We start from the raw sequence: 13,933 nt of genomic DNA, 5'->3' as shown, positions 1-13,933 counted from the left end.
GCAGCCAGAAAGAGAGGAGGAAGCAGGCTCCCTGCTGAGCAGAGAGCCCGATGTGGGGCTCGATCCCAAGACCCTGAGATCATGACCTGAGCCGAAGGCAGAGGCTTAACCCTCTGAGCCACCCAGGCGCCCCTAGATGTTGGATTCTGACAACTTTCACATCATTATGTTTCCTGAAAGGGCTTAGCACAGTGATCATAGGGCACATAGAAAAGAATGAATGTACCCTGATACAGGTGGGGACTCTTCAACAGCCATTCGATTATTTCCTTAGGCAAGCTAGTGTATGAAGTACTAATAAGTCATGGCATGATAAGAAACTTCAGCAGTAAAATTGTGCTAATTTTGTTTAGGAGTCAGGTGTTTAGGAGAGGGGTGAGCTATAGCACCCATACTGTGAGATGCATCTCTATAGCGGTCAAATTCACAAGTCATTATGTGAGTCTAATGCATGTATGATGTCACTCACTCCATCTGCATTTACTGCAGTGACATGAAGTAGCTCACTTCCGGGCAGATTGTAGCTTTAGTACCAGCACCTAATAATCTCCTTTTCTTTAGGTATGGTATAAGAAACAGTTTACTTATTGCCCCGATGCCTACTGCTTCAACTGCTCAGATTCTGGGAAATAATGAGTCCATTGAACCTTATACCAGCAACATCTATACTCGCAGAGTTTTGTCAGGAGAATTTCAGGTGAGAAGATCACAAGTAGACCTACAGGAGATCTTGCAAAAGCCTGATGTTGGGAGTAAATGCCAACTCATATTTAGTATGTCCCTTTTGCTTTGTACGGGGGCAGAGCTTTGATAAAGTAAGTCCTCTTCATGTCCAATATTATTCTGCGTTATTTAATAATAGACATTTAATAAATATCTGTTGAAAGAATGAATGATCATTAGGTAGGAAAGTATCGATAGGTGGGTGGGAATGTAACTGGTTGATACTAGAATTCACATGGTATTTAACCATTCTGTAATCATAATGATGTATACTATGACCTCAGATGCATAAGTTGATGATACTCAAGATTCATACAGTGAAACTCAAGATGTATATAGAAGCAAGAAGTACATGGAACCATGACAATAGTTCTCACCCTGGTTTACAAATTAGAATTCCTGGTGGGTAGGACCAGTGTTTTTTTAAAGTTCCCAGGTAATTCTAATGTGCAACTAGGGTTGAGAACCACTAATTTAAAAGATTTTTATTTGTGAATTTCCTGATCTCCTGAAATAAATTTCTGTAAGGTTTGGAGTAGATACATTTCTAATGTTTCTTCTTAAGTATTATTTTCTCCTTACTTGGCGGGGGAGGGAGAGGAAGTAATCCACACAGATTTACCCATCTTGGGAAATGTTAGTTCTTTTCACTTTGGCAAATACTATGTTTCTTGAATCACAGATCAAGATTTTATTTTTTTATTTTTTTTAAAGATTTTATTTATTTATTTGACAGAGAGAGAGAGATCACAAGTAGGCAGAGAGGCAGGCAGAGAGAGAGGAGGAAGCAGGCTCCCTGCAGAGCAGAGAGCCCGATGTGGGGCTCGATCCCAGGACCCTGAGATCATGACCTGAGCTGAAGGCAGCGGCCTAATCCACTGAGCCACCCAGGCACCCCACAGATCAAGATTTTAAAGGAACATAACTTTTGTTTGGTAGGATGGGCCTCCCAATCTTGTAAAAGATAGACTTTACCAACTAATTTAATGTTAAAAACTTTTTCAGTGATCTTACTTATTTTAAGCTCTAGGCCTGTGATCCTGTTTAGGCCCTATTATTCTTATTATTCCTTGACATCTTTTTGGTTTTCTGTTCAGATTGTAAATCCTCACTTACTGAAGGATCTTACTGAGCGGGGCTTATGGAATGAAGAGATGAAAAATCAGATTATCGCATGCAATGGTTCTATCCAGGTACAGTATGAAAACAAGTGTGCTCTTTAGAATCTAAGTTGGACATTGGTACCTTCTCACTTACCCCGTTCAGTAGAGAGAAAAGTCATTCACTGTGGTCATATGGGCTTGTGTTCACCTGCATTGTTGTGGTAGGCTTATATACATCTTTACATAGCTAGACTTTACCCTCTTGTTTGTGCAGTAATATAAAGCTGTAGTTTCCAACTTCTCTAAACATTAGAATCAACTGGGGAGTTTTTAAAATTCTGAAGCTTAGGCTGCACCCCATAACAATTAAATTAGAATGTCTGGAAATGGGAGACAGGCATTAGTATTTTTTAAAGACCCCCTAGGTCATTCCAAAATGCATCAAAATTTCGGGACCACTGATATAAAGTGTGAAATTAGAGAGTCAAACTTAATTAAGAAGTCCTAGTGGAGACCAAGTACTCAAAGTCCAAAAAACAGCCACAGATAGTATTTAACAATAAAATATTTGAGCCAAGAATCAAGAAATATTTATTTGTAGATGGAGGCCTCTGTTTAAGCATTTGTCTCCCTGGTAACACAGATAAGATTTCTGTAACATTTCTATATTTGCTGGCAGAAATTGTAGCATTAGCTAATCTGTATGTTTTGATGCAGATTAACGCTAGACCTAAAAAAAACATTATTTCTCTTGACTCCAGAAAGGGTTTGTTTCATTGCTTCCTTTGATTGTCTACATGTGAGTTACATCCCTGACTACTTTTGTTTTCTACAGAATTCAGGGGTCATTTATTGCTCCTTAGCTCCTTTTATTATTAAGTACCTCTAGAATAATGAATGTTTGGCTATGATCCAAATAGAAATGAATCTTATAATCATTATCACTAGCCAAATACTTTGTTGGTTACATGGAGTTTTGTTGGACATTCTAAGCCAGAGGTTAGCAGCCTTAGGAAAACTGATAAGGATCATATTGTATGATGCTAAATGGTACGGTCAGATCTGGCAGGAATTAGAACTAAGGCCAGACCCTTGTGTCATTAATTATGTTAATTATCCTGATTTCTTCAGCCAGGCTGCAATAAACATTTGTTTTTCCGTCTTTCAGAGCATACCAGAAATTCCTGACGACCTGAAGCAACTTTATAAGACTGTGTGGGAAATTTCACAGAAAACTGTTCTTAAGATGGCAGCTGAAAGAGGTGCTTTCATTGATCAAAGCCAGTCTTTGAACATCCACATCGCTGAGCCTAACTACGGCAAACTCACTAGTATGCACTTCTATGGCTGGAAGCAGGTTCGTGGAGGAACTCAAGGAGGACTCATTGCCAGCTTGGGATATTTTGAAATTGGAACGGTTTTATATTCTAGCTACCTATTAGATACTGCCACCTAGCCGTTTTTTCACTTCAAATCCAGTATGTTAAAACCAAGTCATGGTTTTTGTATCCGATCACACTTTGGATTTTCTTGTTTCTTTTAGGATTATTTCACTCTGAGGTTTGAAACCTTGGAGTTACCTACAATCCTCTCCTTATTCTCCATATAATCACTCACCAAGTTGTGTTGGTTGTTCCTTTATACTGTTTGTTGAGTATCTTTCTTCCTGTTCCACTGCCATTATTCTTAAACTTTTTAACTGAGCTCCCTGCTTCTAGTATCTGATCTCACGGCTACCATTTCTAAAATAGAACTTTACATGTGTCAGCCCCCTATTCAGAAACATCATTTGTTTCCCCACTTTATTTACAGTATAAAGGCCAGTTACTTAGCTTATCATTGCCAGCTGTAAAGTCCTGTAATTCTGGATTCTATCCTTAGTACCTGGTAATCTTCAGGGTATTTATACAGATGTACAGTTTGTTTGTTTGTTTTTTAAATTTAAGAGATATTTATTGACCACACACTATGTGCTTAGACTGGGGATACTGAATAGATGATCCTGACCCTTGAAGTAGTCATCATCTGTTCTTTACAGAGACGCAGTCTATCTCCGTAAATAGTTATAAAGTAGACATGTTGTCTTAGGCAAACTTGGAAGTCATACATCTAAAAACAAGAAAAGACTAGAGAACAAAAATATTTGGCATTTCCAAAGAGATAAGCTTTTTTAGTGGCAAAAGGAACACAGTATACTGTCTGACTCTTTCTACCTCTTAAGCATTTTTGAGAAGGCTTCCTAAAGGAGTTGGAATTTCAGGTTTAGAAAACAATCTGATTTGATTTATGGAAGTGTATTTTAAACATTGGTCTTGAATTCCTAGTGTTCTTAAAATTTCTAATAGCTGTATTTGCTTCCTTTGTAGGGTTTGAAGACTGGGATGTATTACTTAAGGACACGACCAGCAGCAAATCCAATCCAGTTCACTCTAAATAAGGAGAAGCTGAAAGATAAGGAGAAGGCAACAAAAGAAGAAGAAGAGAAGGAGAGGAACACAGCAGCCATGGTGTGCTCTCTGGAGAATAGAGAGGAGTGTCTGATGTGTGGGTCCTGAGGAAAGGCTTGGAGGAGACCAGCACTTCCTCACAGCCAAACTACTTCTTGAGCATAGATAGGTGTAGTAGGTTTGCTTGAAGTACTCAGCCTTTGCTGGACCTTATTGCAGCAAAAGGGTCAGTCAATTTAAAGTACTGTTTCTATATAGAGTGAAAGTATTGGTTTTTTAAATTGTTATCTCTGGAATCAACGTAGAAGTTTTAGGAGTGCAAAAGAAGTCACCTTGCAAATAGGGAGTGATTGAGGAGGGTTTCATTGCCCACCTGGCACCCTTTTTCTGGTGACCTCAGTTTTTCTAAGAAGACATAGTTTTGCTGCTTTGACTGGTGGGTCCAGAGAAGCAAAACTGAGTCATAACCTGGGAGAAGTGCTGACAGGACCTTTATCTGGATAAGCTCCTATAGGTCATTCTGAAATAAATATTTCTGAGTGATTGTGTGAGACCAAATTTGTCATTTATTTTCTTACAAAGGTCAAATTTGAAAAAAATGTTTTCTGTGCTTTGAGAGTTCAGAGAAGAAATTTGAAGAAAAATTACATAGATGCTGTGTAGAATTCTGATTTTAACATATGCCTATTTCCTCTTTTTATTGTGGTAAATATACATAACATAAATGTTACCATTTTACCCACTTTAAAGCATACAGTTTAGTGGCATGAAGTTTAGTGGCATCACCACTACCTATTTCCAGAAATTTTTATCATCCCACACAGAAACTCTAAAACAACATCTTCATTCCCTTCTCTCAATCCCTGATAACCTCTGTTCTACTTTCTATCTTTGAATTTACTTATTCTAGGTACCTCATATAAATGGAATAGTACAATATGTGACATTTTATGTCTGGCTTACTTCACTTAGCATGTTTTCAAGGTTCATCCACGTAGCATATAGCAGAATTTAATTCCTCTTAAAAGCTGAGTAATATTCCATTGTGTGTATATATTATATTTTGTCTCCCCATTCATACGTTATTAGACATTAGGGGTTATTCGCACCTTTTGGCTATTGTGAATAATGCTGCTACGAACATTGATGCACAAGTATCTGTTTCAATTATTGTTTTCAGTTTTGGTGGGTATATACCTAGAAGTGGAATTGTGGGAATATATTATATTTATATGTATATAATTATAATATTTAGTTTAACTTTTTGAGGAACTGCCAAACTTTTCTATCAGCATTGCACCATAGTACATTCCTACCCGTAGAGGATGAGAGTTCCAATTACTCCACATCCTTGCTGACACTTGCTAGTTTTTTTTTTGTTTTTGTTTTTTTTTAATGTTTGATAATAGTCATCCTAATGGCTTTTGACAGTTTGATTTTAATGTATCTTGGTGTGGATCTCTGAGTTTATCCTCCTTGATGTTTGTTGAGCTGCTTGGATAAGTAGATTCACATCTTTCATTAAATTTGGGAAGTTTTCAGCCATTATTTCTTATATATCTTCAGATAATCTTTTTGCCCCTTTCTTTTTCCTTTTGGTCCTTTAGAGTTCATTCACTTTTCTTTTTTTAAAAATATTAATATATAATGTATTATTTTCCCCAGGGGTACAGGTTGGTGAATCATCAGTCTTACACATTTCACAGCACTCACCATAGCACATACCCTCCCCAATGTCCATAACCCAACCACCCATCCCTTCCTCCTACCCCCAGCCACCCTCAGTTTGTTTCATGAGATTAAGAGTCTCTTATGGTTTGTCTCCTTCCTAATCTCATTTTGTTTCATTTTTTCCCTTCCCTACCCCCCCATAAGCCCCCTGCCCTGCCTCTCAAATTCCTCATATCAGAGAGATCATAGGGTAATTGTCTTTCTCTGATTGACTTATTTCGCATAGCATAATACCCTCTAGTTCCATCCACATCATTGCAAATGACAAGATTTCATTTTTTTTGATAGCTGTTTAGTATTTGTGTGTGTGTGTGTGTGTGTGTGTGTGTGTATACACATCTTTATCCATTCATCTGTTGATGGATGTCTAGGTTCTTTCCGTACTTAGGTTATTGTGGACATTGCTGCTATAAACATTAGGGTGCATATGCCCCTTCGGATCACTACATTTGTGTCATTAGGGTACATACCCAATAGTGTGATTGCTGGGTCGTAGGGTAGTTCTACTTTCAACTTTTTGAGGAACCTCCATGCTGTTTTTCAGAGTGGCTGCACCAGCTTGCGTTCCCAACAGTGTAGAAGGGTTCCCCTTTCTCTGCATCCTCACCACTATCTGTCGTTTCCTAACTTGTTAGTTTTAGTCATTCTGACTGGTGTGAGGTGGTATCTCACTGTGGTTTTGATTTGTATCTCCCTGATGCTGAGTGGTACTGAGCACTTTTTCATTTGTCTGTTGGCCATTTGGATGCAAATGTCTGCAGAAATGTCTATTCATGTTTTCTGCCCCTTTCTTGATTGGATTATTTGTTCTTTGGCTGTTGAGTTTGATAAGTTCTTTCTAGATTTTGGATACTAGCCCTTAATCTGATATGTTATTTGCAAATATCTTTTCCCATTCTGTCAGTAATCTTTTGGGTTTTTTGACTGTTTCCTTTGCTGTGCAAAAGCTTTTGATCTTGGTGAAGTCCCAGTAGTTCATTTTGCCCTTGCTTACGTTGACTGGTGATATTACTAGGAAGAAGTTACTGTGGCCGAGGTCAGAGAGGTTGCTGCCTATGTTCTCCAAGGACTTGGATGGATTCCTGTCTCACATTGAGGTCTTTCATCCATTTTGAGTCTATTTTTGTGTACGGTGTAAGGAAATGCTCCAGTTTCATTCTTCTGCATGTGGCCGTCCAATTTTCCTAATACCGTTTGTTGAGGAGACTGTCTTTTTTCCACTGGACATTTTTTCCTGCTTTGTCAAAGAGTAGTTGACCATTTCTGGGCTCCCTATTCTGTTCCATTGATCTATGTGTCTGTTTTTGTGCCAGTACCATACTGTCTTGATGAGTACAGTTTTGTAACAGAGCTTGAAGTCTGGAATTGTGATGCTGCCAACTTTGGTTTTTGTTTTTCAACCTTCCTCTGCCTATTCAGGGTCTTTTCTGGTTCCATATAAATTTTAGGATTATTCCATTTCTTTGAAAAAAATTGATGGTATTTTGACAGGGATTGCTTTAAATGTGTAGATTGCTTTAGGTAGCATAGACATTTTCACAATATTTATTCTTCCAGTCCATGAGCATGGAACGCTTTTCCATTTCTTTGTGTCTTCCTCAATTTCCTTCATGAGTACTCTATACTTTGCTGAGTACAGATTCTTTGCCTCTTTGGTTAGGTTTATTCCTAGGTATCTTATGGTTTTGGGTGCAATTGTAAATGGGATCGACTCTCTAATTTCTCTTTCTTCTGTCTTGCTGTTTATGTATAGAAATGCAACTGATTTCTGTGCATTGATTTTATATCCTGACACTTTACTGAATTCCTGCATGAGTTCTAGCAGTTTTGGAGGGAAATCTTTTGTGTTTTCCACATAAAGTATCATAACATCTGCAAAGACTGAGAGTTTGACTTCTTTGCTGATTCGGATGCGTTTTATTTCTTTTTGTTGTCTGATTGCCGAGACTAGGACTTCTAGTACTAAGTTGAATTGCAGTGGTGATAGTGGACATCCCTGCGGAGTTCCTGACCTTGGGAGAAAAGCTCTCAGTTTTTCATGGTTGAGAATGATATTTGCTGTGGGTTTTTCATAGATGGCTTTTATGATATTGAGGTATGTACCCTCTATCCCTGTATTGTGAAGAGTTTTGATCAAAAAAGGATGCTGTATTTTGTCAAATGCTTTTTCAGCATCAATTGAGAGTATCATATGGCTCTTGTTCTTTCTTTTATTAATGTATTGTATCACATTGATTGATGTGTGGATGTTGAACAACCTTGTAGCCCAGGAATAAATCCCACTTGGTTGGGGTGAATAATCCTTTTAATGTGCTGTTGGATCCTATTGGCTAGTATTTTGGTGAGAATTTTTGCACCTGTGTTCATCAAGGATATTGGTCTGTAATTCTCCTTTTTGATGGGGTCTTTGTCTGGTTTTGGGATCAAGGTAATGCTGGCATCATAAAATGAGTTTGGAAGTTTTCATCCATTGCTATTTTTTGAAACAGTTTCAGGAGAATAGATATCAATTCTTTAAATGCTTGATAGAATTCCCATGGGAAGCCATCTGGCCCCGGGCTCTTGTTCTTTGGGAGATTTTTGATGACTGCTTCAGTCTCCTTACTGGTTATAAGTCTGTTCAGGTTTTCTATTTCTTCCTGGTTCAGTTTTGGTAGTTTATGTGTCTCTACGAATGCATCCATTTCTTCCAGATTGTCAACTTTGCTGGTGTATAGTTGCTTATAATAAGTTCTTATATCGTATTTCTTTGGTGTTGGTTGTGAGCTCTCCTCTTTCATTCATGATTTCATTAATTTGGGTCCTTTCTCTTTCTTTTTGATAAATCTGGCTAGGGGGTTCATCAGTCTTATTAATTCTTTCAGAGAACCAGCTCCTAGTTTCATTGATCTGTTCTACTGTTCTTTTGGTTTCTATTTCATTCATTTCTGCTCTGATCTTTATTATTTCTCTTCTGCTGGGTTTAGGCTTCTTTTGCTGTTCTTTTCCCAGCTCCTGTATGTGTAGGGTTAGGTTGTGTACTTGAGACCTTTCTTGTTTCTTGAGAAAGGCTTGTATTGCTATATACTTTCCTCTTGGGACCCCCTTCACTGTGTCTGAAAGATTTTGAATAGTTGTGTTTTCATTTTCACTTGTTTCCATGAATTTTTTAAATTCTTTAATTTCCTGGTTGACCCATTCATTCTTTAGTAGGATGCTCTTTAGCCTCCATGTATTTGAGTTCTTTCCAACTTTCCTCTTGTGATTGAGTTCTAGTTTCAAAGCATTGTGGTCTGAAAATATGCCGGGAATGATCCCAGTCTTTTGGTACCGGTTGAGACCATGTTTGTGACCCAGGATGTGATCTGGAGAATGTTCCATGTGCACTAGAGAAGAATGTATTCTGATGTTTTGGGATGGAATGTTCTAAATATATTTGTGATGTCCATCAGTTTCAGTGTGTCATTTAAGGCCTTTATTTCCTTGTTGATCTTTTGCATTTCAGTGAGGGGGGTGTTAAAGTCCCCTACTATTATTGTATTATTGTTGATGTGTTTTTTTTAAATTTTGTTATTAATGGGTTTATATAGTTGGCTGCTCCTATGTTAGGAGAATAGATAATTAAAATTGTTAGATCTTCTTGTTGCACAGACCCATTAAATATAATATAGTGTCCTTCCTCATCTCTTACTATAGTCTTTGGCTTAAAATCTAATTGATCTGATATAAGGATTGCCATCCCAGCTTTCTTTTGATGTCCATTAGCATGGTAAATTGTTTTCCACCCCCTCACTTTAAATCTAGAGGTGTCTTTGGATCTAAAATGAGTTTCTTTTAGACACCATATTGATGGATTTTTTTTTTTTTTTTTATACATTCTGATACCCTGTGTCTTTTGATTGGGGCACTTAGCCCCTTTACATTCAGGGTGACTATTGAAGGATATGAATTTAGTGCCATTGTATTGCCTGTAAGGTGACTGTTATTGTATATTGTCTGTGTTCCTTTCTGGTCTGCTACTTTTAGGCTCTTTCTTTGCTTAGAGGACCCCTTTCAATATTTCCTATAGGGCTGGTTTGGTGTTTGTCAATTCTTTTAATTTTTGTTTGTCCTGGAAGCTTTTTATCTCTCCTATTTTCCATGATAGTCTAGCTGGATATAGTATACTTTGCATATTTTTCTCCTTTAGCGCTCTGAATATATCATGCCAGCTCTTTCTGGTCTGCCAGGTCTCTGTGGATCAGTCTGCTGCCAATCTAATATTTCTACCATTGTATGTTACAGACTTCTTATCCCGAGCTGCTTTCAGGATTTTCTCTTTGTCACTAAGACTTGTAAATTTTACTTGTAAATTTTACTATTAGATGATGGGGTGTGGACCTATTTTTATTGAATTTGAGGGGGATTCTCTGTGCCTCCTGGATTTTGATGCTTGTTCCCTTTGCCATATTAGGGAAATTCTCTACTATGATTCACTCCAATATACCTTCTGCCCATCTCTTTCTTCTTCTGGAATCCTAATTATTCTAATGTTGTTTTATCTTATGGTATCACTTATCTCTTGAATTCTCCCTTCGTGACCCAGTAGTTGTTTGTCTCTCTTTTGCTCGGCTTCTTTATTCTCTGTCATTTGGTCTTCTGTATCACTAATTCTCTCTTCTGCCTCATTTATCCAAGCAGTTAGAGCCTCCATTTTTTATTGCACCTCTTTAATAGCTTTTTTGATTTCAACTTGGTTGGATTTTAGTTCTTTTATTTCTCCAGAAAGGGTTTCTCTAATGTATTCCATGCCTTTTTTGAGCCTGGCTAGAACCTTGAGAATCGTCATTCTGAACTCTAGTTCTGACATATTACCAATGTCTGCATTGATTAGGTTCCTAGCTGTTGGTACTGCCTCTTGGTTGTGGTGGTTTTTTTTTGTTGTTGTTATTTTGTTTGTTTGTTTGTTTGTTTTTGTGGTGAGTTTTTCTGCCTTGTCATTTCATCCAGATTAGAATATGTGAAGGAGGGCGCCTGGGTGGCTTAGTGTGTTAAGCCTCTACCTTCAGCTTGGGTCATGATCTCAGGGTCCTAGGATTGAGTCCCACATTGGGCTCTCTGCTCAGTGGGGAGCCTTCTTCCTCTCTCTCTGCCTGCCTCTCTATCTATTTGTGACCCCTCTCTCTGTCAAAAAAATAAATAAAATCTTTAAAAAAAGGAAAGAAAATCTCTACTCTGCTCTTAAAAAGAAAAAAGAATATGTGAACGAGAGAATAAAATACTAAAAGTGTGGCAAAGACCCCGAAAAGTGTACGTTAACCAAATCAGAAGAGACCCAAAACCAGGTGGAGAAGAGAGGGGAAAAGGAAATAAAAAATTTAAAAAAATTAAAAATTACATATGTTAGACTGATGAATAGAACAGAGCCATCCACTTGATTTTGGGTGTATTTTGGTCTCTTAGAAGAAACTACCTCCCCTAATTTTTTTTTAAAAAAAGATTTTATTCATTTATTTGACAGAGATTACAAGTAGGCAGAGAGGGGTGGGGGGAGGCAGACTCCCTGCCGAGCAGAGAGCCCGATGCGGGGCTCGATCCCAGGACACTAGGATCATGACCTGAGCCGAAGGCAGACACTTTAACCCACTGAGCCACCCAGATACCCTATACTTACCAAAATTTTAAAGAAAGAAAAACTTATATACAAAAATAAGGGTAGGGGCGCCTGGGTGGCTCAGTGGGTTAAAGCCTCTGCCTTAGGCTCAGGTCATGATCCTAGGGTCCTGGGATCGAGCCCCACATTGGACTCTCTGCTCAGCAGGGAGCCTGCTTCCTCCTCTCTGCCTACTTGTGATCTCTCTCTCTCAAATAAATAAATAAAAATCTTAAAAAAAAAAAACAAAAAAAACAAACCAAAAATAAGGGTAAACATGATGAAGGGATGGAATAGGACTGTAAAGATGAAAATTGAAAAAAAGAAACTAAAAAAGGAATCGATAAGTTGGTTGGAAAAAAAAAAAAAAAAAAAGGAAGAGGGAATGTGCTCATGCTGGATACTAGAACAAAGCCATGTGCTAGATTAGAGTATATTTTGATCTATTAGAAGAAATTGTATCCCAAAATTTTTTTAGAAAACAAAGCAACCTATATGTATACAAAAAATAAGGTTAAATACAATGAAGGGATAAAATATGACTATAACAATGAAGGTTTAAGAGGATTTTTTTAGAAAGGTATTGTTAAGATAAACTAGATAAAAAATGTTAAAAGAGGAAAAGTTAAGAAAAACAATAAAATTGAAAAAATTTAACTTTGTAAGACTAAAGGATCATAGGGAAAATGCCATTTACCCTATGTGTTGCTTTACCCTGGCTCTGGAGTCAGTGAGCTTGGTCTTGGCTAGATGTTCTTGTTGATCTTCTGTGGGAGGGACCTGTTGCCATGACTCTCAAATGTCTTTGCCCGAGGCAGAATTGAGGGGCCCGGCTAAGTAATCTGCTTGGGTTTGCTCTCAGAGCTTTTGTTCCCTGAACACTTTCTGTGGAGAACAGGAGAACAGGAATGAAAATGGCAGCCTCCCATTTTCCAGCCCGAGAGGAGCCGAGAGCTCGGGGCCGCACTCCTCTGCAGTCAGAGAAAAGCTCTCAATCACTCCTGTCTCCCTGGTCTCTGGCCGCACTCTGTGCTCACCCGGCCTGTGACCAACCATTTCTGTCTCTGGCACATAGACCCGTTTGGAGTCTCCAAACCCAGCAGATTCCTGCTGCGCCGCTCCTCCCAGAGCAGGAAGGTGAGTCTCCCCAGATCTGCCATTTGTGGTGTCCCTTCTCGAAAAGCAGTGGCCCGACTGTGCCTTGGATTATGTTTTAACGTAACCCCGAGCTAAAAACTCGCTCTATGGCTCTTTCTCTGTAGCCGGCTTCCCTGCTCCGATACCTGGCAGCTCTGCCACACTCAGACACACCTGATATTTCTGTGACCCTGTGAGACCTGAGACCACAATGTCCCCGCGAGGGATCCACCCCTCACTTAGCCTCTGGAGGGACGTTCCTCAGTGGAGCAGACTTCTACAAGTTCAGATTTTGTGCTCCACTGCTCCACCGCTTCCCTCGATTTGGCCCCCAACCCCCAAGGTCTATCTTCTGGTTGCTTCGGATTCGCTTCTCCGCACGGCCTACCTTTCAGAAAGTGTTCGATTTTCTGTTCCTAGAATTGCTGCTTTTCTATTTCCTGTTGAGTTGTAGGTGTTTGGAATGGTTTGATACCTATCTAGCTGAACTGGTATCTGACGTCATTCCAATCTACTACTGCTCCGCTATCTTGCCTCTCCCAAGACAGTTGTTTTAATACCTTTGTATAGTAAGTCTGATGGCTGGACTTCCTCATGGATGTTTTCTGCCAATTTTTCTTGTTCCTTTGAATGAGGTATGTTTTCCTGTTTCTTTGTAATGCCTGTGATTTTTGGTTGTTACTGGAATATTCTGTTTGGGGCTTTTCCAAACTACTTTTGCAGAGACTGTTCCCTAGTACATGTGATGACTATGGTCTCCACACCTTTAGTTCATATTAAGTTAATGTTTTGACAGATTTCCTTGATTTTCAGGAGCTCTCTGTGCAGATTGGCTCTGTGCTGGGGTACTTTTTCCGCATGTGACTAGGCTTGCTTTGAGCCTAGGGTTCTGTGATGGTAAATTTTATGTGCCAACTGGTTAGGCCATGGTATACAGGTATTTTGTCAAACACTAGCCTAGGTACTGCTGTGAAGATTTTTTTTTTTTAAGATGAAATTAACATTTAAATTGGTAGACTTGGAGTAAATCATGTTACCCTCCATAATGTGAATTTCCTCATCCAATCAGTTGAAGACCTTTAGAGAAGAAAGATTGAGGTCTTCTAAGAAAGAAGGACTTCTGCCTTCAGGCGGCCTTTGGACTTGAGCTACAATATCACTTCTTCTCTAGGTCTTCTGCA

The 13,933-nt window shown here is 38.7% G+C and overlaps 1 protein-coding gene across 2 annotated transcripts in view; it reads left to right on the top strand.

Annotated features, from left to right (window-relative positions):
• RRM1 (ribonucleotide reductase catalytic subunit M1) overlaps positions 1-4,826 on the top strand; it is a 36,631-nt gene extending 31,805 nt beyond the window's left edge. For both annotated transcript variants that reach the window (XM_046017183.1, XM_046017182.1), the window contains 4 exons: positions 562-697; positions 1,821-1,916; positions 2,995-3,183; positions 4,193-4,826. In XM_046017183.1, the coding sequence (XP_045873139.1) occupies positions 562-697; positions 1,821-1,916; positions 2,995-3,183; positions 4,193-4,381 (610 nt within the window). In that variant the 3' untranslated portion in view covers positions 4,382-4,826. The remainder of the gene's footprint in view (positions 1-561; positions 698-1,820; positions 1,917-2,994; positions 3,184-4,192) is intronic.
• The last annotated feature ends 9,107 nt before the right edge of the window (positions 4,827-13,933 follow it).

The sequence above is a fragment of the Meles meles genome, chromosome 8 (assembly GCF_922984935.1).
Source record: "Meles meles chromosome 8, mMelMel3.1 paternal haplotype, whole genome shotgun sequence".
Taxonomy (NCBI): Eukaryota; Metazoa; Chordata; class Mammalia; order Carnivora; family Mustelidae; genus Meles; species Meles meles.
This window is presented reverse-complemented; position numbering and strand designations above follow the sequence as displayed.